Below are 21,729 nucleotides of genomic sequence, written 5' to 3'. Positions count from 1 at the left end.
TTATATGCATGACCTAAATGATTTAGGTCTTTCAAAGCATGTTTCTTGTAATTTCTATATTTTTTAATGCTTGTTATTTTTCAAATGTTTGTTTCTTTCAGTCGCTTCCCCTTTATATTTCATAATTTAAACAAATTTGTGATCCATCAAGTACAATACTATCAATGAAGATAGCATATATGTATAAGAATAAGCAATGGAGGGTTGCCTATAAGAGTATGATTAAAAGAGAAAGAAAAATCAACTAATAGTATTATGACCTAGCAATGTTCTATGGTTAAGTAGTCATTGTAGTTCGAGCTTAACTCTTACTCATAGATCAATCTCTTCCACGTTACCTATACAAGTCCTTGCATATATAGATTATTCATGATTTTGAAAGAGTTTATATGTTTTGAGATATCACAAGTATAGAATAATTTAGTTACCAATTGTATTTCCCTAATTCTATTTGCCAATAGATTGGTTGATTACTCCCACATCTAATTGTAAGAAGACCAAATGCCCTTGCACATAAGAATTCAATAACAGGTTATTTCTCCCTTTTATCCTCCTGCGTTAACACCATTCTCAACATTTTATAGAAGGGTAGAGTGCATTTAAGGAGTGCAATAATAAGACAAGCGCCAGCTAGCGCATTACTAAAGGAGGTTGATGTAAAAACAAATGCCAGTGCTACAGTGCGTGTGTGAATACACCCAATGAAGATCCAAAATACAGTAACTCACGGAGTGCCAATAGGCAACTCCCCCTCCCTGACCAAAGAGCATAACCAGAATGGTGGGCCACGTAGGCAGCTACCCCAGTCGGCTGCCCCGTTGCCCTCCCCTAAATACATGCTCGGCCTGGATGGCCATCCCATCTCTCATCATCGCCACAATATCACGGATCAAGGGGTGGTCTGTGTCCCCGCCCCTCAACCCCCTCTGAATCCACTGGATGACAGTGGCGAGTCACCCCTCTAGGGATGATCGAGCTAGCCCGCAGAACAACCCGCGCATGACGAAGCCCTGCCCAGGCTGCCACGCAGCTCTGCTCCGGGGACCGATGTATCATACAGGTGGCAGCCACCAGCAGCCTACTGCCCTAGCGTCCGGGTCCCGTATGACAAAGCCTGCACCGCCACTAGTGCCGCCATCCAAAACCGCCCATCGAAGTTGACCTTGAGGAAGCTCGGGGGTGGGGCTCCCAGGTGACAAACACCATCCGAGGAGCTGCCGAGGCAAAGGAGGAGCCCCCAGATGTCCCAAGCTGTCAAAAGTCTATCCGTAGGTGGGGTGGCTCTGATCTCTGTGACCTGTGCCCGAGCAAGCTCTGCAACAAACCCTCGGTGACAACCTACGCTCGCCAAAAATGCGCGCGTTCCTAGCCCAACCAAATCTGGTATGCTGTACAACTCGCTCTGATACCCTCATCGCGAGTTTGAGAACTGGCTAACCACTGTCGCACGACTCCGAGAAACTGTAATCGCTGCACTCGTCGCGCCCCCTGCTGGAACCCAGTCCACTGCCATGTCGCCCTCGCCCATGTACACTGGAATAGCACATGGTCCACTGACTCCCTCAAGCTCCACACGTCGCACACTCTGCCGAGACCCCCCGCCTCGCCCTGCTCAACTCGGCTCTCGTCGGAAGGCGGTCCCAACATATCTTCCATAGGAAGAGGGCTACCCTCGGGTGAAAGACCCGACCTCCAAGTCCCAGGTGCAGTCCGGCCCCGGCTCGTGCCCCGCCGAGAGGATGCGGGAAAGATCACCTAATCTGACACTGGCCCGGCTCGAGGTGCCCCAGACCCTGATGTCCGGCCCCCCACATGCCTGGTAGCGGGAGGGACCGAATCCTCGCAGCTAGGGTGAGCCCCAAACAAACAACCTGAGTCTGGCCTCATCCCACTCTGCCCCTCCAGGGACTAGTAGGTCACACACACGTAGCCCCTCCACAGCCTCAGTGTGAACCATAGTCGGCCAGCAACTCAGGGAAAGGGAGTCCACCCATGAGTCACCAGTCACATCGATACTCCGGCCATCTCCAATCAAACATTTGGTATGCGCCAAAATAGATGGCATGTAACTCCTTGATCTCGCGCCACATGAAGGAGACTCGTCGCCCCCCTCCCCCCGCTGCCACTGAAACCCCCCGACCATATCTGGCTGCCATCACCTGGCTCCAGAGGCCATGAGGCTCATGCAAGAATCGAGCCGCGTGCCGAGCAAGGAGCGCCTCGCGTCTCGCTATGAGGGACTGCACCCCCAAACCGCCCTCGCCGATAGGAAGGCACACCTGCTCCCATTGCTACCAGGTGCACTCCGTGACCGCCACCGTATGACCCCCACAAGAAACTCCGAAGAAGTCGCTCGATCCTCAACAGAATCGTTTTCGGAACCACTGTGTGGCCATAAGATACACCGGTATAGATCCCACAGTGCTTTTGCGCGAACTAATTTTGGCATGAAGTATTTATGCAATGGTTGCAGGCGTGTGTTTGATTCTGTCATTTGTGATTAAAGCTAATTAAAGCACGTCACATGTGACACACTTGGCCTTGAAAAACAAAATGCCCAGCTCCAAAGTAGAGAAAGGGGAGGGAGGAGGAAGAAGGGCAGGGAAGAAGAACCAAAGAATTGCATTTAGAGATAAGCCATGCCTCTGCATGAATTTTAAAGATGTTGCTATATCACCTATAGCATAAAACAGAAAATTCCATCCTTGCACCCAAAACAAAAATAATTTATGACATTCATGAATCATCACTATGCCATTTCAACTTAGTTTCACTTCATATTGATGTCATAACCATTATTAGATTGCCTTGCTGCTTTCTCTTCAAACGGGATGGTGAAGTTATAAGTACCGAGCTGGATTTCACTTTTTACTGTATTTCTTTTTTGTGAACGGCCATAAATAAGAGCCAAAAATAGATCAACTTAATATAAGCATTTAAGACTATTTCTCTAATATGAATTATAGTGTTTCTGATTTTATTATTGTTAGGACATCAACCGAATCATACTACAAAGGAATTAGAAAAAAAAGATATGTAATAAATGCTGCCCGGTGTTTAATTTGTTTGATCATGTAAAATGTCTGTACATATCGATTGGTATTACATTCGTTCATACATCAATGTTTCTTATAGGGCCTCTGTATAAATAAATCTACCTCATCATATTAGCTTAAATTATTGGGACAAGTGGTGATTTTAACATGATACCATAGCAGAGTTCAATGCCTTGCGCTCAGGATCCATGAAGAAAGGGTAAGGACGAGCACTCCTCCAACAGCAACAGGAGAAGCAATTGGTAGAGACAACAAAACTGCGACAGTTGCCACCCAAACAACTGCAATCCAACCAAACAAACGATTCCCCCATTTCCACTACCACATCTATTCTTGAAGGCGAGATAGAAAACCTCAGCAATTGCATAACCACCAGCTTCATTGTCATTGCTTAAGAGATGGAATGTTCTTCACTGCAAATGTAACAGCTATCAGTTAGGCCCAGCCGATGATGACTGACATGCTGACTGCACCAATTATTTCTATTGGCTCGCTCCTATCTGCATGTTCTGTTTCCTCTGTCTGGAAAATTAATTCAACAATTCAAACCGGCACTAATCATACAGAGAGTGCTGGATGTAATAACATAAACAGAGTAAGATTATAATAGATGAGTTCTAATTGGTTTCCAATTGATTGGATACCACACCTGAAGAGTTTTTGTATCATTGGAATAGCATATAAAGTCTAGTAATCACGATTTGCACCCCACTATTTGATAATTGACACCTTCAATTCTATCTTTCATGATATGATCACAATATTAGACCGCGGAAAAGTAAGAACTACTGCTGCAGGATTTAAACAAAAATGTTACTCTATTTTATGATTGACCTCTAGGATGAGTATATGACCTCAAAATCTGTGGGTTATTTGTTTATGGTCCAAATAAGGAGTTAAAGGACATAAAAACAATAAGTTGCGTTTTTAATGCACGTGGATTTACAGGTTGATTGAAAAAGGCACATTTTTTTAGCAGACTTTATTCACACAAGTCCTGCAGTTATTATTGGCAAGTTGAAAGTTCCTTTATGATTACAAAAACTTTGTTGAGGGTTCTTTGCTACTTTAAATATGGATTTGTTAGTGTGATGTGTGAGAAGAGGCCCCAAAAAGGGCTGAAGCCGGCAGGCCCAGCGGACATCAGCCCAGGGCCTTCTGCTCGTGCGAGGGCGACGACGCCGCTCCAACTCCGCGTGCCGCGGATTTCCACTCAACCGCTGCTCGCGGCGGTGAACGATCCACGTTCATTTTGATGTAACCAGCTTATTATAAAAAAAAAAAAAAAAAAAAAAAGAGGAACTCCCGATCACATCTCCTCCCTCATAGTGCCTCAAGATCAGGTAAACTCTAACCCCACTGTTATTACTCCAGTATAATAATAATAATAATAATAATAAGAAATAGAGAGAGAGAGACGTACCTGTGGCCGTCGGCGTCGCCGGCTCTCGGCCACAGGCACCGCCCGGCTCGGCCACGGGCACCGCTGGCCTACCGCGGGCGTCGTCAGCCTCGGCCAGTCTCCTCACGAGCGATCTGACAAGGGGGATCTCCCCCCTTCCTTGGGTTAGCGGGAGGAGAAGAAAGAAAAGAAGAAGAAGAAGAAGAAGCTTTGGGAAGAAGAGAAGAAGAAAAAGGAAAAGAAGAAGAGAAGAAAAGGAAAAAGAAGAAGAAGAAGAAGGGGGAAGAAAGAAGGGAAGGAAGAAAAAAGAATGGAGAGGAGTCGGGAAAGTTCTGGAGAGGAGAGAAGAAGGAACAATAAAGAAGAAGAAGAAAAAAAGAAAGAAAGAAAGAAAAAAAAAAGGGCCCAAGAGATTTTGGGCTGGGCCTGGTCCGAGCCACGGACTCTTTTAAACCAAACTAAATTGGGCTCGGGCTGAATTTGGGCCTAGTCAAGGTTTTTCTAAAATTAACTAAAACTAATAAGGTCTAATTATAAATTAACTAATTAAGTTACTGGACCTGAATATAAATGGGCCAGTGACTGAATCAGGCTAAGGGCTTGTTCCAGAATTTTAATTAAGTTCTGGGCTTGAATGCAAATAGGCCCAATAATTAATATCAGGCCATGGGCCTGATCCAAAATTGAATAAACTTTGGGCCTGAATGTAAATGAGCCTAGAGCTAAACCAAAAAACTGACTAGACCTGAACTAGGAATTGATTAAACCTGAAGCAGAAATTTGACTAGATCTGAACCAGAAATTTGGGTTAGACCTAGACCAAAAAATTGGTTAGACCTGAATCAGAAATTTGATTAGACTTGAATCAGAAATTGAAATTGAACCAAGTTAGGAATCCAAAAATAAAATTGAGTCCTATAGATGGGCTGTAAATGGGTTAATTAAGAAAAGAGTATAAATGAATAGAAATTGAACATGCAAGTAGCATGTAATTTGATGATATTGCTAGGTATTGGAGAATTGCCATCTAAACCTAGAAATTGGTGAGCAAATTGAGGTAACCCTGGCACTGAGCTTAAAGCTTTCAAATTGATGTTTAATTATAATTATGAAAATGTATTTGTTATGATATATTTTCTCAAAATTTGGATCAAGTATATGATTGCATGTAATTCATGAATTTGGTTAAATAGCATCCTTTATGAATATTTGATGGTGTACGAATTATGAATTATGATTGTGATAGACTGCATGGAAAATGATATTTGAGACATGTTTATGCATTTAAATTATATGATGCCATTTATCATTTTTCAACCTATTTATGATGATTATGATTTACGAAATAAAAAGAATATGATTTTTGAACTTTCAAATAGCTATGCCCGCCTCTAGAAATAGAGGTGGTCGACACCTTGGAGCTAGTCTTCAAAGAATAGCAGGCCCTCTGCCAACGGATTAAAGTTGTTAATGAATAAAAGAATTAAGAAACTTGTTGACTACGAATAACAGACCCTATCATGGAATTGTAGTGACCATAGCAGCACATCCATCTAAGAACATGTTTTATAAAGTATGGATAGATAGCAACATTTTTATATGACTTGCATTATCGTGATTATGAACTTTCATGGATAGAACATGTATTGCTTTATGACCTGATTTGTGTATATCATCTATAAAATGCTTTATTTTGCACTAACTGCTAGCTTCTTAAATACCGCATTGGCATAATTATGCTTGATCCAATAAGATAGTATTTGGTTACTTATTGAGCTGTGTAGCTCATATCTTTTTATCTTTTTTTTTTCTACAGATGACTAAGACTACTAGGAACAGGGAGCTTGATGTTATTCAGGGTTGGAATAATTGAAAAATGATATGTATTATTCAAATTTTAGAAGCTATGTACCGTTCCAATTTCATAAAAAATATTATGACATTTGTAAATAAAATTGTTTATTTTTGTTATGAAATTTTAAGTAGCTTCGGGTTATTGTGTGCATAAGATTGCAATAGCACGGCCGTCTCATGATCCGGATTCGGGGTATGACAAGAAATCACAGAAATCTTTTAAGACTCCTGCAATGCTTGTTTATCTATAGTGCAATGATCGATGCTATCTCCATCCATGTCCCCATGGAAATCTGGTGGATCTTGTCCAACTTTTTCTGAAGATCAAAAAATAAGAAATAAATGAAACCTATGATCCCCAGCAGTAAGAGGCATCTCACAGGTCCAATCTATACGTGCATGGTTCCAGGCCTTTTTGAGCCGTCTATACGTGCATGCCTATTCAACCCCACTAAATAACTTTTCCCTACCGCAAAAATGCATGCTACGGTGCTACCGTTAGAGTCTGACCACCTTAGAAGATGGAATATTAAGATGGAATATTGTTGAAACTCCCATCTACTACTCTAACCAATTCTTCCACAAGAAGACCGATCAAACTTCCATCATCCAGGCCTGCTCCTTTGCAATCCCATCATTTTCACCTCATCTTTCATGACCACATTGGTCATTGGGCATCCTTTTGTATCCCTCTGAAATTTCAGTGCTATTAGAAGTCAAAATGGAGCTGCATAATCTATCACCGATCATGGAAGTATAATTTATGCTGTTACGAGAACACCACAGATGTTGGGACTAAAGACACATTCAACACTAAATGACAACAAAACATTCCAGAAATAAGGTGAGGGTGGTGAAACAGTCCTTGAGCATATTTTGTTGGTGATTCTCCATTGTAACACATGAAATTGTAACATCAGCACCTGTGTTTCTGCAAGCTACCGCAAAGTGATTCATGGGTTACTTACAGATAGATAACATCTTACATAATTTTTTCCCTGATACGAGGTTCGACTTCTGGTCTGAATCTCAATATAAAGGATTGTCAAGGGTGCTGCAATGTCACCTCCCTCCTAAATTCAAGGCACCCAAGGTTTCCAACATCCTTCATGCCACCTGCTAACCTTGCTTCCTACCATGAGCCCCTCTGCATTTGCCTATCTTAGAGTCAGGGCCGGTACAATCCTTAGGCGATCTCACCGCAGGAAATGCCTCAAAGACAAAATAAAAAAGAAAAAGGCCTCCCTGTGAGTTCGCCTTAGGCCGGCCCACTGCAGGGAAGATTTCAAAGATAAAATGATCTTAGGCCTCCAAATACATTAGGCCGATCCTGCTTAGAGTAATGCCTCAATGAAGAAAAACCAATTACAGTCACAAGTCAAGTAACCTTGTACCATTCATCTTGAAAAAGGTAGCCTTATACCATAAAAAATGACTAGATAATCATGCATTCTTTAGGTTTAGTCACATTGCCATTATTGTTCACACCAAATGTCTGCTTTTATATGGTACCAATTCCCATGAATGGACCTTAAAGGATTCCAGGAAGCTCAGATGCACAGTTTAGATTAGACGCCCAAATCCGTGACAAATGCATATCTGAAGCCCTCCGTGTTCACCACCGCAGCTGTCATGATGCGGATAACATGTTAAGGCTCATATTTTGTTCCAAGACTGAGCCGCTTGAACCAGGGCAACCCAATCTGAAGGAAACTTGTTTTTAAGCCTTCAAAGAATGAAATAAATAAATTTAAAAGAATTGGAAACAAAATCAAAAGAATGTACTAAACTCTGCACAGAATGCCCTTGAACAAGTTGAAACATAGCTTTACAGACATTTATATTGCAATGCATCTCAGCCCTTGGATTAGTTTGGTGGTTTTCTTTAACATCCACATTATTTTAGCAGTTGGGCAGTCAGGTCTGCCTGCTTGACCTTTTGTCGCGTGGAATTGAATGAGAAGTATAGATCCAAGTGGTTGGCTGCGTATCGCTCTCTTGTAGAAGGGAAAAGGAATTTGACAAGTTATGACAATTAGAGTAGCACAATAAACTATATCTTGTGTATGGACTACGGGCCCATGAATTATCGCCCAGATCCCATGCACGGCAATTGATGAAATGGTACACAAATCGTGCTCTCAATGGAGAATGGAGTCGGCCTCGAAAGCAATACTTATTATATGGAGTTTATGCCACCTTTACGGGGTTTTTTTTTTTTTTGGATGATTGAATTTAAAATTTTACAACCAACAAAAATATATGATTATAAGCTAGGCCAATACAACTAGCAAATTCTATAGAATATATGATCTTACTCAACTTGTAAGTCTATGATCTAACCTATGAATTCTATAGAATTTTGCTTTATAAAATTCGATCCAGCCAACCCTAGAATATTTATGAATATATGGTCTTATTCAATTTATAATTTTATGAAATAACCTACGAATTTTATAGAATTTTGAGCTCAATCATCCAAACAAACTTTTAGTATGAAATCTATGTATCTATCTTTCACAACCCAAAGCACTACCGGATAGATCATCTAGTTCAAGAGTAAGTGTTTGTTTTTGAATGTTTGTATACTGAAAGACTAAGGAAATAAAAATTTAGACCCTTGGTGCCAACAGAGGTGGTGTAATATTTACAATGATGTACTGGAAGTTGCGAGAGAAATTTCTTGTCTTGGTTGGGTGTTCTCTATCCAATCTGTCCTTTGTCAAGATTTTTGCTTTATTTTATTCAGCTAACCGATGTCTTCCTCGGGAGCCATTGGAAAGTCTAGATGCCACGTGAAGAACGCGACTCCCCACAGTACTTTTGTCTGCTCCTCCCAGATATTTAGGCGAGACTCGCATGGTAAGCTGTGCCTCTCGTGGCATGTGGATACCTACATCAGCATGCAGGTTTAACATGCCTTTCTCGTTGTTTCCCAATTAATTATTTGATTGCAGGTTAGTTGTATGTCAATTGATCACATCAATGTAAACTCTCCAACTCTGATATCACTCCAATTTTGGCTCTATTTTTTATATTTTTTCAGATGCCCATGCCACACTGTTATAACTTAACATTCTTTAGACTTTTTAAGTGTCATCTCGAGGATCATATTTGACCTTACCATGTACTTTAATATTATTTTCTTTAATGAAGATCAAAGTTTTTTTATTTTAAGAACTAGGAGGGCAAAGTTCAGCCAAAAATCAGGTGAAAGCAGGATTTAGATCGAAGTTATTGGTGCAACGTCTTTCTAGTGCAGATTAAAGTTATCTTAAAAATATAGTCAAAAAAATTAAAAAACAATAATTCAAAAGTAAACTAAGGTTACTAAATGAGATCTCCACCGTGGCGAGTAGGTATTTTTTTTTTCCATCGCTTATTTAGTCTTGATTGATGATAGAGTCTGTAAGGAATGCTTGTAATATCGATGCTGGTGTACTGTAAAAATGATTGATATCCAATAGTATACATATGCATAATATACGTGCTTCTCATGACAGAATTTTTAGCATCCAATTTTCAAGTTTCAGAATTCTGCCCAACTTTATTTGGCATCATTATTCCCTTTCAAGGGACGCTGTGTTAATGTCATAATTCATTAATAAAAAAACACATCTATGTTATTATCAAATCTTTTTTGTAGTACGCCTCATATAAGAAATGATGAAACTCATCTGCTATTGCCTAAAAACAATAAGATGACGACAAAGATCATATTCTCATCTGCTATTGCCTAATGTCAAACTATAGTACGATTGGAAAAAAAAAATGCAGGCCATCTTTTGAGAAGTATAGTAGGAACGCCACCTTGGGTTTCACAAAGCGAACCCAAGTTCCTCGGCATGTATCCATGCTACTGAAAAAAACCTTCAAATTTAACAACCAATTTCCTAGAGCAAACAAAATAATTAACAAAGAATATTAATAAATATGCAAGTAATAAAGAATTTATATATATATATATATATATGATAGCCTATCATTCTTTTATTATTTGAGAAATACGGTGCTATCTTTTTCTCTCTCTTTTTGATAAAGAAATACAGCACTGTCTTTATGGTAAAAATTTGGAACTTCTCTCAGCAATGGACCTATCCTAATGTCCAAACCCATCATACTGTAAGATGGAAAATTTAGTTGTCTTAGGCAATACACCAGCTCCATTGAGGCATTGAGTGATATCCACTTCTCTGTGGACCCTCTATTACGCGTGCTTGTGCTTGCCAATATATCATTCTTCATGCCTAAATGGAAAGGTGACAAAATAAAAGCACAAACGGGGGTTGGATGCTGTCATATGTCACACGATTGCATTTATAATTTATGGTCCGAGATAGCCAATTTGTCGGTTGATCATTTCCTGCGTTCGGCAATCATACCGCATGATAAATATGTAATCAAAGTAGAAGTAAAAATAAGGTGTAGTTGAAACTCGCCGCAACCCAACATCAAAGATGTAGGATTTTGGTTTGGGGCATCCATCAATGGAAGGTAAGCTGCTGCAAAATTTATTAGTTAACCTTTGTGACTACACCATAAAGTACTGTACATTCCTAAATGACTGCCATCAGAAAATAGGCATTCATCAAACAAAGCTGTCCGGTCTTCTGATGGCAGCCATCCAAAGATGCATAGCACTCTACGATGCGTCCCGTGCCCTATCATTTCAATTTCCTTCAATCTTAATAAAGCTAATTGGTCTAGTTATGGTAATGAACAGAGTTAGAAACATACCGTGATACTAGTGTTAGGTCTTATCATCTATCATTCATCGTCGACTAATAGGGATCACCTATATGGACAGTACAATTATTCCGACGACGGAAAAATGAGCTAACACTAAGCTTGATTTGTTTTCTTTTAACAGGTTTACTTGTCAAGGGACTGACTAACGATTAACTTGTCTGCATGAGCCTCTACGACGAGGAACACAGGCACCTGTCAAACTTTTAGGTATTGGTTAGAAGGCAACTGATGATCTCTTCATCTTCGTAGGGGCGTTTGTTGGGTACTTATAAGGTTAATGAAAGGTCATGCCACCAAATGTTTCCTGTCAGTATTTTAATTTGGACCCAAAATGATCACTTTCCAATGAGCACACTTGAGAGGCAAACATAAGAAGCCATGATTTACACAAATACATTATATAGCTTTACATCCTCTCGCATTATATCGAGATCAAAGTCCATTAAAGAAATTAAGATTGAGAAGGTACATGAAAATTAACAAAGCTTGGAACCAAAATGATGCTTCCCAATAAATGAGCACATGTTGGCTAAGATTTAGGAAGCATTAATCTTGGAGAAAAGCATGATCTTGCCATTGGAACTCTTTTTTTTCAGCTTATATTTTCTCACTGAATTCTCTCTTCCAAGTTTAAGTTGGTCCGTTCGTTGTATTCACCTTTGATGAATGGAAACAAAGTGACACATCATCTTTTATTCAAAAAAGAAAAGGGGAAATAAAAACTCTCAAAATTAATTGGGAACAAACTGCCTGATAGTGCTAGCTTGTTCAAAATCTATTTAAGATTGGTTTTCGATCAACTAAAATGAAAGTAAAAAAGAAAAAAAAGATCTCATAAGAAGAAAGAGAAGTGGAGGAAAGAATGAAAAAACTCGGACATTCTTCGGTCTTCATGAATATTGATTGGGACTGATACATGAAAGTAAGTATAGGTGATCTGCTATCAAAAAAAAAGAGAGCAATACATAATTGGAACTTTGAGCTAGTGTGATTGAATAACTAGGTGATAATTAACCCTATATGAGCATAAAAAGATAGATGCGTGGTTGGTAGGATAAAATTTGTACGCAATACAAATTTGTCCAATAATATTGGGATATATAGTTTAATAAAAACTATTTTATCATAAAATTTAAGAATATATCATTATCATCATTCTAGACACTCAATTAATTAAGAAAGCAACTGTCTTAACTCAATGCCTATAATAGATTCGTCTTTGAAAGCAAAAGCATTAAAGCTTCAATTGATCAAATATTGTGAGATCTCTAAATCATGTTGGTTGAGATCAATATTTGCAACTTTTAACTCGCTCGTGTACATAAGATAACCTACCACTCTCGCGGGCCAATTCTTGCCTACTATTATCTTATGATTTTGAACTCTATCCAAGCTGATGGTTGCCCATTGGTACCATAGGTCCTAATTTATGACTCAGGGATGGAATGACTTTAATCAGGTTTTGGCTTCAGATTTATGGTATAGCAATATTGCAATAACGAGCACCTAACTATAAGTGATTGCTCGTGCTAAGTTAATAATTGATCATTGGAAATATGTCAAAATATACATCAAATATAAAATCAATTTTCAGAAATATTATCAAGAGATGTCTACCCAAAGAAATATATTTTTACTAAATCTCTTACCATAGCATGTAAATAAAAATACAATGTTTGATGATTTTGGTTGTCATCATATAGTAGATTCCATGACAACCACCTCCTAACTTAAAGCCTACTTATTTATCCCATTGGCAAAGCAAACTCGGCCCACCATGGTTCGGTTACAACTTCCAAAACGGGAAAGGGGTGGAGTCTAAACTAAGGCCATCGTATGGCATCCTTCCGGTGGCCCCCATCCTTGGCGGGGGCGGGGGCCATGTGTTTCCCATCACTCATTACTGTCGCATCATCAAATTTAGTCGGTCCGACGTGTGGATATACAAACAAATCCTGCCGACCACGTGTACGCCGACGTGGGGGAGATCCAGGTTTCACGTAAGCAGGAGCATTGCATGATAATTACGGCCTCCGGACGTAACGCCTTCAGCTACCTTTTAATTTTTTTACATTTTTTTAAAAAAATTTATGTTATTTTATGTCGCACGGGTATTGGCATGTGATGGGATAACTGCGAAGAGAAGGAAAAGGATCGGTTGCTTTTTAACGTCCGTTTCCTTAACGACCAAGCGAGCCCCTCATCTCCACCTTGTACCATCCCATGGCTGGAGCCCTTGGCTTCATTGGCTTCCGTTAAGCTGCCGTCATCAAGGTGCACAAAATTATTGGGAGGTTTTGCAGATAGATCCTTGACATCAATTGTATTTGCATGCAAGCTCTTTACGTTTGTATGCCTGCTTTTCTCCCGGGCAACTAACTGTGTAACGGTCTCCTGTCCTGTAATGACTTTCTAGGTGCCTCCACCTCCGGCTTTCTAAAGATGAGTTTTGATAACAGTGTAGCCGATATCGGAAGATATGGAGGTATAGGCTTCGTCATCAGAGATCATGATTTCAGACTAGTAGCGGCAGGAGATTTTCGATTTTCTTAGTGGTGTGTGCTGAGCTCAGAGCCTCTTAAAAAGGCATCTCCTTTGCCCAACGAACACTGGGTGCAGAACGGCTCATTCTCGATGGCAACTTGGTCATAGTGATTGACTGGATCCGGGGTCGGAGGCATGCAGACGAGAGTAGACCACTGCTCTTCGATAATCGCAGACTATTGCAGGAGTGTGGCACCCATCAGGCCACATACGTCTACAAGGAAGCAAATGGTGCAGCTGATTGGATGCCTCCTATGCGGCTCACCATTTTGGAAGCTTTATTTGGATGGAGCGTGACATAGTGTCAGGCTCTTTATCTGCTCTGTTTAACAAGCACTTAATTTTGTTTTCTTGATAGGAAGGATCATGGTGCTTAAGAAACAAAATCTTACAGATAGGTCCTTAATATCCATTGTATTTGCAGGGAAGCTCTTTATTTTTGTGCATGTGCATTTGATGCGAGCAACTATTTGAAGGGTTGAATATCTGCCACCAAATTAGTAACCTAGTGGTAAGGAGGGCGATAATTCCGCCCGAATTCGAAATGCGCGGGCGTCGATTAAATTAGGAGACCGGATGCCCCACGCTCAGTTGGCTCGTTGGTGGTTATGCTTTCCTTCCACTTGTACCAAGATGGCGCTGGGGTGACGTACCCACACTTAAAGGCAATGAGCCGAGTGGAGTGAGCCCACGAGTCGCAAAAGGCACGCGAAACCTGCGACCTGTATCGAACATTCTCTGGTGGAAGGAGGGCCCAGTGGAGGCTGCTACGCGGTGGGCTGGTCCCACCCCCTCCCTTCCTATCATTTACCAAAAAAAAAAAAGAGTTGAATATCTGCCCTTTTAAATTATACTGCCTTGCTTCAAATTATTGCAAGTTGTCAGATTATTTATAGTTATTAAGAAACAGAACTTGCAGTTTTGGTTACAGAATATTAAAGGGTTCTTATTTGCCAAATAAATATGGTATCAATGTCATGCGATTATAATTGTTCAATATTATTTGCTGATGCATCTTGGAGGAATGTTGACTCTTTGGAAATTGGATGAGAATCATGGATAACTAATGAATCTTTCTTTCTGATACAACTGCGAATTATCCACTTAATACTGTTAGGTCTTTGGAATCAAAAGCTCTTGAATTTATACATATCTATTATATATTTCAATATACATATTTGTTATATATTTTAAGGAGGAGTTATATAAATGATTCATCTCCTGGCAAGTTTAAAGTTTTGAGACATCCTATTCTTATCTTGCGGAAAATATTATTTTGACTAGATTGAAAGCTATTTGCTAAGCGCGCTATGCTTATAATCAAGAGAACTGAGAAAACTGGATTGTTCTGACTTGATGGGGCATGTTTATCCGGGGCCTATGTAATTTGCATCGCTCACCCCCTTCCTCAGAAAACAAACAACAACAACAAAACAAAAAAAATTATGCAGGTAAGTGACTACATAGATAATTATACTTTCAATCAAGATTCATCGTGCCGGTACCGGAGCCCATGCCAGTTGGCTGGTAGCACGGTTAAGTACATTCCTATGCTGTTCTGTGTCCCGCCTGTATCGATACAACAAAGAGGATAAAGGAGAGGAAAAATAGGAGAGAGAAAAAAGAGAGGGGAAGAGAGAGGAGTTCGCCTTTCGAACTCCTATTTTTTTATTTTGAAAATTCTAAATGAAGTCGGCAAGGGCCGGGTTTGCCCAAATTTTATGTGAAGTCGGCCAAAATTTTCAAAATTAAAAAATAAGTCCAAATTTTTAGTGAAATCGGCAAATTTCTTACCAACTTTATTTTCAATTTTTAAAATAAAAAAAAGCTTGACGGACCTTTGTTTCGTTAGAAATAGAAGTCCAGAGGGCCGAACTCTTGCTCTGGCCCCAGATATCTCTGGCAATCCTTCCTCCCTCTCTCTCTCTCTCCTTCCTTTCTTCTTTTTTATCTTTTTCTCTCTTTTCTTCTTTCTCTCTCTCCAGTTTTCTATTTTGAATGCTAGACTCATCCTGTTCCATCGCTAGCACGGCTTGGTATGCTCCGAATCGAAACGGACAATGGGAAGAAAATGGAGTACTTTAAATCAATTGTTCAAGTAAAAAAAATAGCAAAGTTGCCGATTGATAAACTTCTTTAGTCATCAATCAATAAACTATTATTGTACTCTGATAAAAAATTTCTTAAGATGCTTTCCCCAAACTTTTTCACGAAGATAATATCCGTAAAATAAGTTTAAAAAAGGTGAATGAAATCACTTGCAAGCTTAATTTTTAACTCTAGCTCTCTTTTGGAAGGAGAGAACAGGTACATGATTCATGTGTTACATGTCAGCTGAATGTACATGTAGTTGCAGTCTTTTAAATATTTAAACTTTTCCCACGGCGGCGAAGTTACCTCGAGGCTCCTTAAAATTCGTGTTTATCCATATCATCTCTCTCTTCCTTGATTCCACCCAAAAGTATAAATCAAGAATCCACAGTCGTCCGATCCTGATCAAGATCTCGAACCAAAAGAGTTGCCGTTCGCCTCTTTTTTTTTTTTTTCTTTTTTTTTCTTTTTTTTTTTTTGCTAATGCAAAAAGGGGTAGGGGGAGGAAGGGACAAGCCCACCCCCGCGTAGCAGCCCCCACTGGGCCCCCGCCCCGCCAGGAGAATGTTCGATGCCGGCAGAAATGGCCGTGTGTTGGGCACCCTGACCGGTTTTACTCATACCCTCCCCACCCGTAGGCCCGGCTCAGCTACTCCTCTGAGCTCTGGCTCGAGTCCCACGTATGAGTACATCACACCCGGCACCACCTCGGCTACTAGCGGTTCAAGAGCGGTCCTACACCACAAGTCCAAGCAGTGGCCAAAGTAATGAGCTTCGGTTCACAATTTAATCGTCGCCGTTCGCCTCCTTGGACCACACTCAGGTAACCCTGATGACGCGTCGGCCGTGCGATCAGCTCAATGGACGGCCCATAGGAATCCACGTCACATTTTTCGACGGTCCTGATGTGGGGGCACATTTAATCCTATTGATGGAACTACCGGGGACCACCGTCCTTCAGTAAATCCCAGCCGTCTGATGCTCACATGCCAGAACTCCAGAGCAAAGACAAATAGTAGAATTTCGATCAAGCTAGCCGAGACGAGCCGTCGGCTACGCGCGAGGGGACGAGCTCCGTCCTGATAACTAACGGAGCGCTAACGAATCGTCGGCGCTGCTATCTCCGACCGCTGTCCTGCATAAATGCCCTTCCGAGGTCCCCTCTTCCCTCTCATGGTTCCGCTCACGGCTCCAGGGGCAGAGAGAGAGAGAGAGAGAGGACGAATCCAGGGAGTGGAATGGCGTCGTCGGAGGCCCGGGTCTCCGGCGAGGATGGCAGCGGGCGGGGGGAAGAGGAGGCGGCGGCGAAGGGGATTATGGAGCGGATCCGATCGGAGGATGTGGAGTGCCGGATCCAGGCGGCAAGAGTGATCCGACGGCTGACAAAGACTTCATCGAAGCATCGGCGGCAGCTCTCCGGTGCCGTCGATCCCCTCGTGGTGATGCTTCGTTCGGGCGAACCGCAGTCCGGCGAGGCCGCCATACTTGCTCTTCTGAATCTCGCCGTCAAGGACGAAAGGTGCGAGCTTTAGTGTTTTCCATGGCAAAAATTGCTCTTTTTTGTTTTTCTGGTTTGTGATCACTTATATTCGAACCGTAACTTATTCTATTGTGTTTGTTTTAGTCGAAACTTTGCGTAGTTCTTCTGTCACTCTGTTAATTCTCTTTCTCCTTCGGTACTTGTCTTCGGTTTTGTGGGTAGTCGGCATAAATTAATCTCTTTTTCTTTTCAAAGTGAGATAAATTGAAGGTTTCAAATTTTCTATGGTTACTTTTGTAGTCCGATTTGTCAAAGCAATGGAGAAATTTTGGAGTTCATTACTTTGGCTAACAGTTAAGTTTATGGAAGGATATCTGCAAGCAACATAAGCAATTGTTTCCCATAATACTTTTTGCATACTGGGATGGGAGGGAACCTGCTTTTTTTTCTTCCATACTTAAGACTGGAGGAAACCCGAGAGTGGGATGAACCCAGGTCACTGGTATCCAACACCCCGTTCCTTTACCAACTCAACCAGTTGGCACCCTCATTTTCGTTCTTATTGTTCATTATTATTATATTGTATTGGAGTAATTGAGGAATATTTGGTGGACATCTAATGAGCCACCATTATTCCTTGCACAACGTGAAGGATCTGATCGGTTTTTGTATATCCCATAAAATTTTGTGGGAGCTAACATTTCTCATGTAAGTTATTTGTCATCATGACGCCTTAATTTTTCTATATAATTTAGATGATGTCTTTTTTATGTTGAGAAACCCAGAGTATTGTTGTTGATGCACTCTTCTTTTGAACAATGATAATTTGTTATGAGCTTCTATTAAGTAATTAGGCATGGCCTTGATTATTTTTTGCAACTGATATGAAATGAATCTATGGTAGAGATTCTGAAAAGATTCATCTATTATGTCGAAGTGACATGCTTAGGCAAAGTGATCTTGCTTGAAATGCACTTTTATTCGGTCATTTGCTCTATTTGTTGAAAAACAAATAGATTCTTTTTCCCCTTCATCAAGATGTCTTTCAAATCCTTTTTTTTAAAAATAGTATTCATTTTTTTGATTAATTACATATATGGTATTGAGTTTTAGTTCTGCTCATGGCTTATAGTTTTATGTCTTACATATACTTCCACTTCTTCTAGTTTTAGACTCCTTCTAAGCCTCTGGAGAGGGTTGTCTCCTTTAGTGCTATCAGAAAACAGGTGTGATGATGTTCAAAAATGGCAAATCATTCCTGGGTGTTCAAGTGTAGAGTGATTAAAACTCGTATCTTTGTGTGTGTGTGTGTGTGTGTGTGTGTGTAGGCATGTGTATAGCATTGAAAAAGACTAGGAAAGGAAAGAGGATAAAACAAGATGCTGATGATTTCGGGAGGAAGAAAAGTCTGTCATTCTTCGGTATTATTACAATATGAAAGCAATGTGGTTGTGCAGAATAACAGAAAGGGGACAAAGAGGACAAAAATAGAGTCAACTTTCTTGCTGTTTAAACAATTTGTTTTTCCATTTAAATATCTATAAAAATCATGCATATGTGGCTGTATAACAACCTTAACAATCTTCGTCCTTAATTTTAAGAGGTTATACCATGTAACTAATTTGGCTGGTTTTTTTTTCACCAACCTTCTAGATTTTATGGGAGAACCTCTTCCCAAGATATCAGGCTGAAACCACAAATCTTGTAGGCATACATGTCATTCCAATATGACATCTTTATTTCATATGCCCTGTTACATGCATTTGATATGTCAACACACCCCCCCCCCCCCCCCCCCCCCCCCCCCCCAACCACCAATTTTTTTCATCATAATGAGTCAGGGGGATCATTATGTGTCCTGATTTTATAATTTGAAAGAGATGGTCCTGTACATCATCATGCTTCATTAATCTAGAAAAAAAGTATTCTTTTGTTCCTCTAACAATATTCTAGTTATATGCATGTATGCACAGATCTGTATGTTTGTGTATAGTTGATGAAGTTATTAGCATCCATTTGAATTGTGAGATAGAAAGAGTTGTTTAATTCATGGGGCAGTTTGTACTTTAAAGAAGCTCAGAGTTATGAATCAATGTGAATTGTGTTCCAATCTTCAATTATGTTATTTGGCCTATAGTCTATACTTTATCAAGGATTGCCTTTTCACCTCTTTGTCTGGAAATCACTTCTATGCTTATAGGAACATTAAAGTTTTTCTACCATGATGTATGCATGGAAGTTGTACAACTAAGGTAGATCTTTGTACTGGCTGGCTGGCCGTAAAACTTTTTTACTACAGGTCCTTGTCTTTGCATAACTCCCTTCACTTGGATTTCAACACCTATTCATATAAGATATCAAAGCAAGCTTTCTTGGATCAGACATCAGTTCATTTAGCCGATATGGCTTTGATGCGGCATATTCTTGGTGGTGAAGCAAAAGGAACTCATTGGAAGATCATGTCATCTGTGTGGGTGGGGTGGGGAGGGGGGTGATTTCTTTACTATACTATCAATGGTTATCAGTCCTATATTCATTGTTATTAACTCATATTGTGCTGACTCATTGGCCTATGCAGTCATAGCTGATTAGTGCCAGGCATGCAAAACCAGAATGTGTCAATGTAAACTTTCTTTACTCAAAAGATGGGTTCTTTTGACAAACTTTGGTAGCATTATGGATAATTATTATGTAACAACTCAGGATTTCACCTAAAAAAGCTAGTCAGAAGGTGTTATCTGAGTTTCTTGGCCTTGTATAAGTACCTAAGATCTACCAAGTGCATAACTAATGTGGGCACATGTCCTCATATACTCCCCCCATTTAAGCTATAATATCTTCGCTAGGCTAAAAATTCAAATACATTCAAATTCAATCACAAACACCACGATCAGCTCATGGTCAATTCAAATAGACTCGTGCTGCAATGTCTCCTAGTATATATGGGTCATGAGCTAGGTCCGCTCTAATACTATTTGCAATAATCCAATACCTCATCCAAAAAAGCTAGCCAGAAGGTATTATTTTGGGCTCCTTGGCCCTGTATAGGTATTCAAGATTTACCCAGTATATAACCGATATGGAACTAAACATATGCCAACGTGAGTCCTAATATATTATGTGCAATTGAAAGAGCACAAAGGCTAAAGGTGCTATAATTGTTGGTGATGTAGCATTGACTTTCTTAACCTTTTCTCAGTAGGAGAAAGAAGAAGGCTTAATTTGTACATTCCAAAAATTATTGTCTCACACTTCTCTGTACTCACATACTCTCCATGGTCTGCATTCGTGCATGTTGGTGAACTGCAACACTTAGAAGCTATTACGATAATTATGCTAGGTTCAGTCATACAACTAGAGTAATCTGATATGTAATGTAATGCTGCTCAAATTTGTATAAAATGTTTACTGAATTCAATGTGAACTTTCATTTACAGGAACAAGATAAGGATAGTGGATGCTGGTGCACTTGAGCCACTCATTGGATTCTTGCAATCAACAAATCTGTGCTTACAGGAGTATGCTACTGCTGCTATCCTTACCCTCTCTGCCTCATCCATCAATAAGCCCACCATCAGTGCGGCTGGTGCCATCCCCCTCCTTGTCAAAATCGTTAGAGATGGAAACTCACAAGCCAAGGTTGATGCTGCTATGGCTCTCTACAATCTCTCCACAATTCCAGATAATATCAGCACCATCCTCTCACTCCGACCTATTGCCCCTTTGATCAACTTACTGAAGAGCTGGAAGAAATCCTCCAAAATAGTTGAAAAGTGCAGTGCCCTTTTGGAGTCATTGGTGGCCTCCGACGAGGGGAGAACTGCTTTGACAGCTGAAGAAGGTGGAGTTCTCACAGTAGTCGAAGTTCTCGAGGAAGGCTCTCCCCAAAGTAGGGAGCATGCGGTAGGAGCCCTTCTGACAATGTGTGAAAGTGATCGCTGTAGATACAGAGAAGTAATTCTTGGAGAAGGTGTAATTCCTGGTCTTCTTGAGCTCACTGTTCAGGGGACACCCAAGTCTCAATCAAAAGCTCGCACCCTTCTACACTTACTGAGGAACTCGCCATATTCAAGGTCAGAGTTGCAGGCAGACACTCTCGAGAACATAGTGAGTAATATTGTGTCTCATATAGATGGTGAGGATCGTGCAGGTAAGGCGAAGAAGATGCTGGCTGAGATGGTGCAGGTCAGTATGGAGCAGAGCTGGAGGCATTTGCAGCAAAGGGCCTTTGTCTGCACTCCAACCGAGCTGTCTCTTGGCAACTGCCCTTCGGAAGTGCCTTCAAAATGACAGATCACTTTGTTTTGGTTTTACTGTCTGTTGTCTTTTTATAAGAAAATAAGATAGCAGGGTGATGCCAGTCCAGGCCACGATGGTATCAGGTGACTGGTGAAATTGTTGATATTTAGTAGGTCATATGTTGTTGTCCTTTACTTTTGTGTGGTGTCTTTGTTGAAGTGTTGATAAAATAATAAACACTCAGCTTCTTCGTGCAATAGAATTTCATTTTTCCTTCATAACAGGTTGTTTCTTTTGTCCTGAACATTGTGATG

At 40.5% G+C, this 21,729-nt stretch overlaps 1 protein-coding gene and 1 long non-coding RNA gene across 2 annotated transcripts; one reads left to right on the top strand and one right to left on the bottom strand.

Moving 5' to 3' along the window:
- Nucleotides 1-3,035: 3,035 nt before the first annotated feature.
- LOC113462397 lies at nucleotides 3,036-4,704 on the bottom strand. Its single transcript, XR_003384657.2, has 2 exons — nucleotides 4,480-4,704; nucleotides 3,036-3,578 (listed from the first exon to the last, which is right to left on the bottom strand). It is a non-coding gene; the product is annotated as an uncharacterized LOC113462397 (long non-coding RNA).
- Nucleotides 4,705-16,776: 12,072 nt separating this feature from the next.
- Nucleotides 16,777-21,698, top strand: LOC103701923 (U-box domain-containing protein 3). Its single transcript, XM_008784140.4, has 2 exons — nucleotides 16,777-17,215; nucleotides 20,614-21,698. Exons 1-2 carry the CDS (start codon nucleotides 16,935-16,937, stop codon nucleotides 21,464-21,466), a joined length of 1,134 nt encoding a protein of 377 aa, XP_008782362.1. The 5' UTR covers nucleotides 16,777-16,934; the 3' UTR covers nucleotides 21,467-21,698.
- The last annotated feature ends 31 nt before the right edge of the window (nucleotides 21,699-21,729 follow it).

The sequence above is a fragment of the Phoenix dactylifera genome, chromosome 6 (assembly GCF_009389715.1).
Source record: "Phoenix dactylifera cultivar Barhee BC4 chromosome 6, palm_55x_up_171113_PBpolish2nd_filt_p, whole genome shotgun sequence".
In the NCBI taxonomy this organism is placed as follows: Eukaryota; Viridiplantae; Streptophyta; class Magnoliopsida; order Arecales; family Arecaceae; genus Phoenix; species Phoenix dactylifera.
This window is presented reverse-complemented; position numbering and strand designations above follow the sequence as displayed.

Coding starts and splice junctions, on each gene's coding strand:
- LOC103701923 (XM_008784140.4), top strand. CDS start 16,935: ATGGCGTCGTCGGAGGCCCGGGTCTCCGGCGAGGATGGCAGCGGGCGG. Junction 17,216..20,613: donor CTCGCCGTCAAGGACGAAAG/GTGCGAGCTTTA, acceptor TTTCATTTACAG/GAACAAGATAAGGATAGTGG.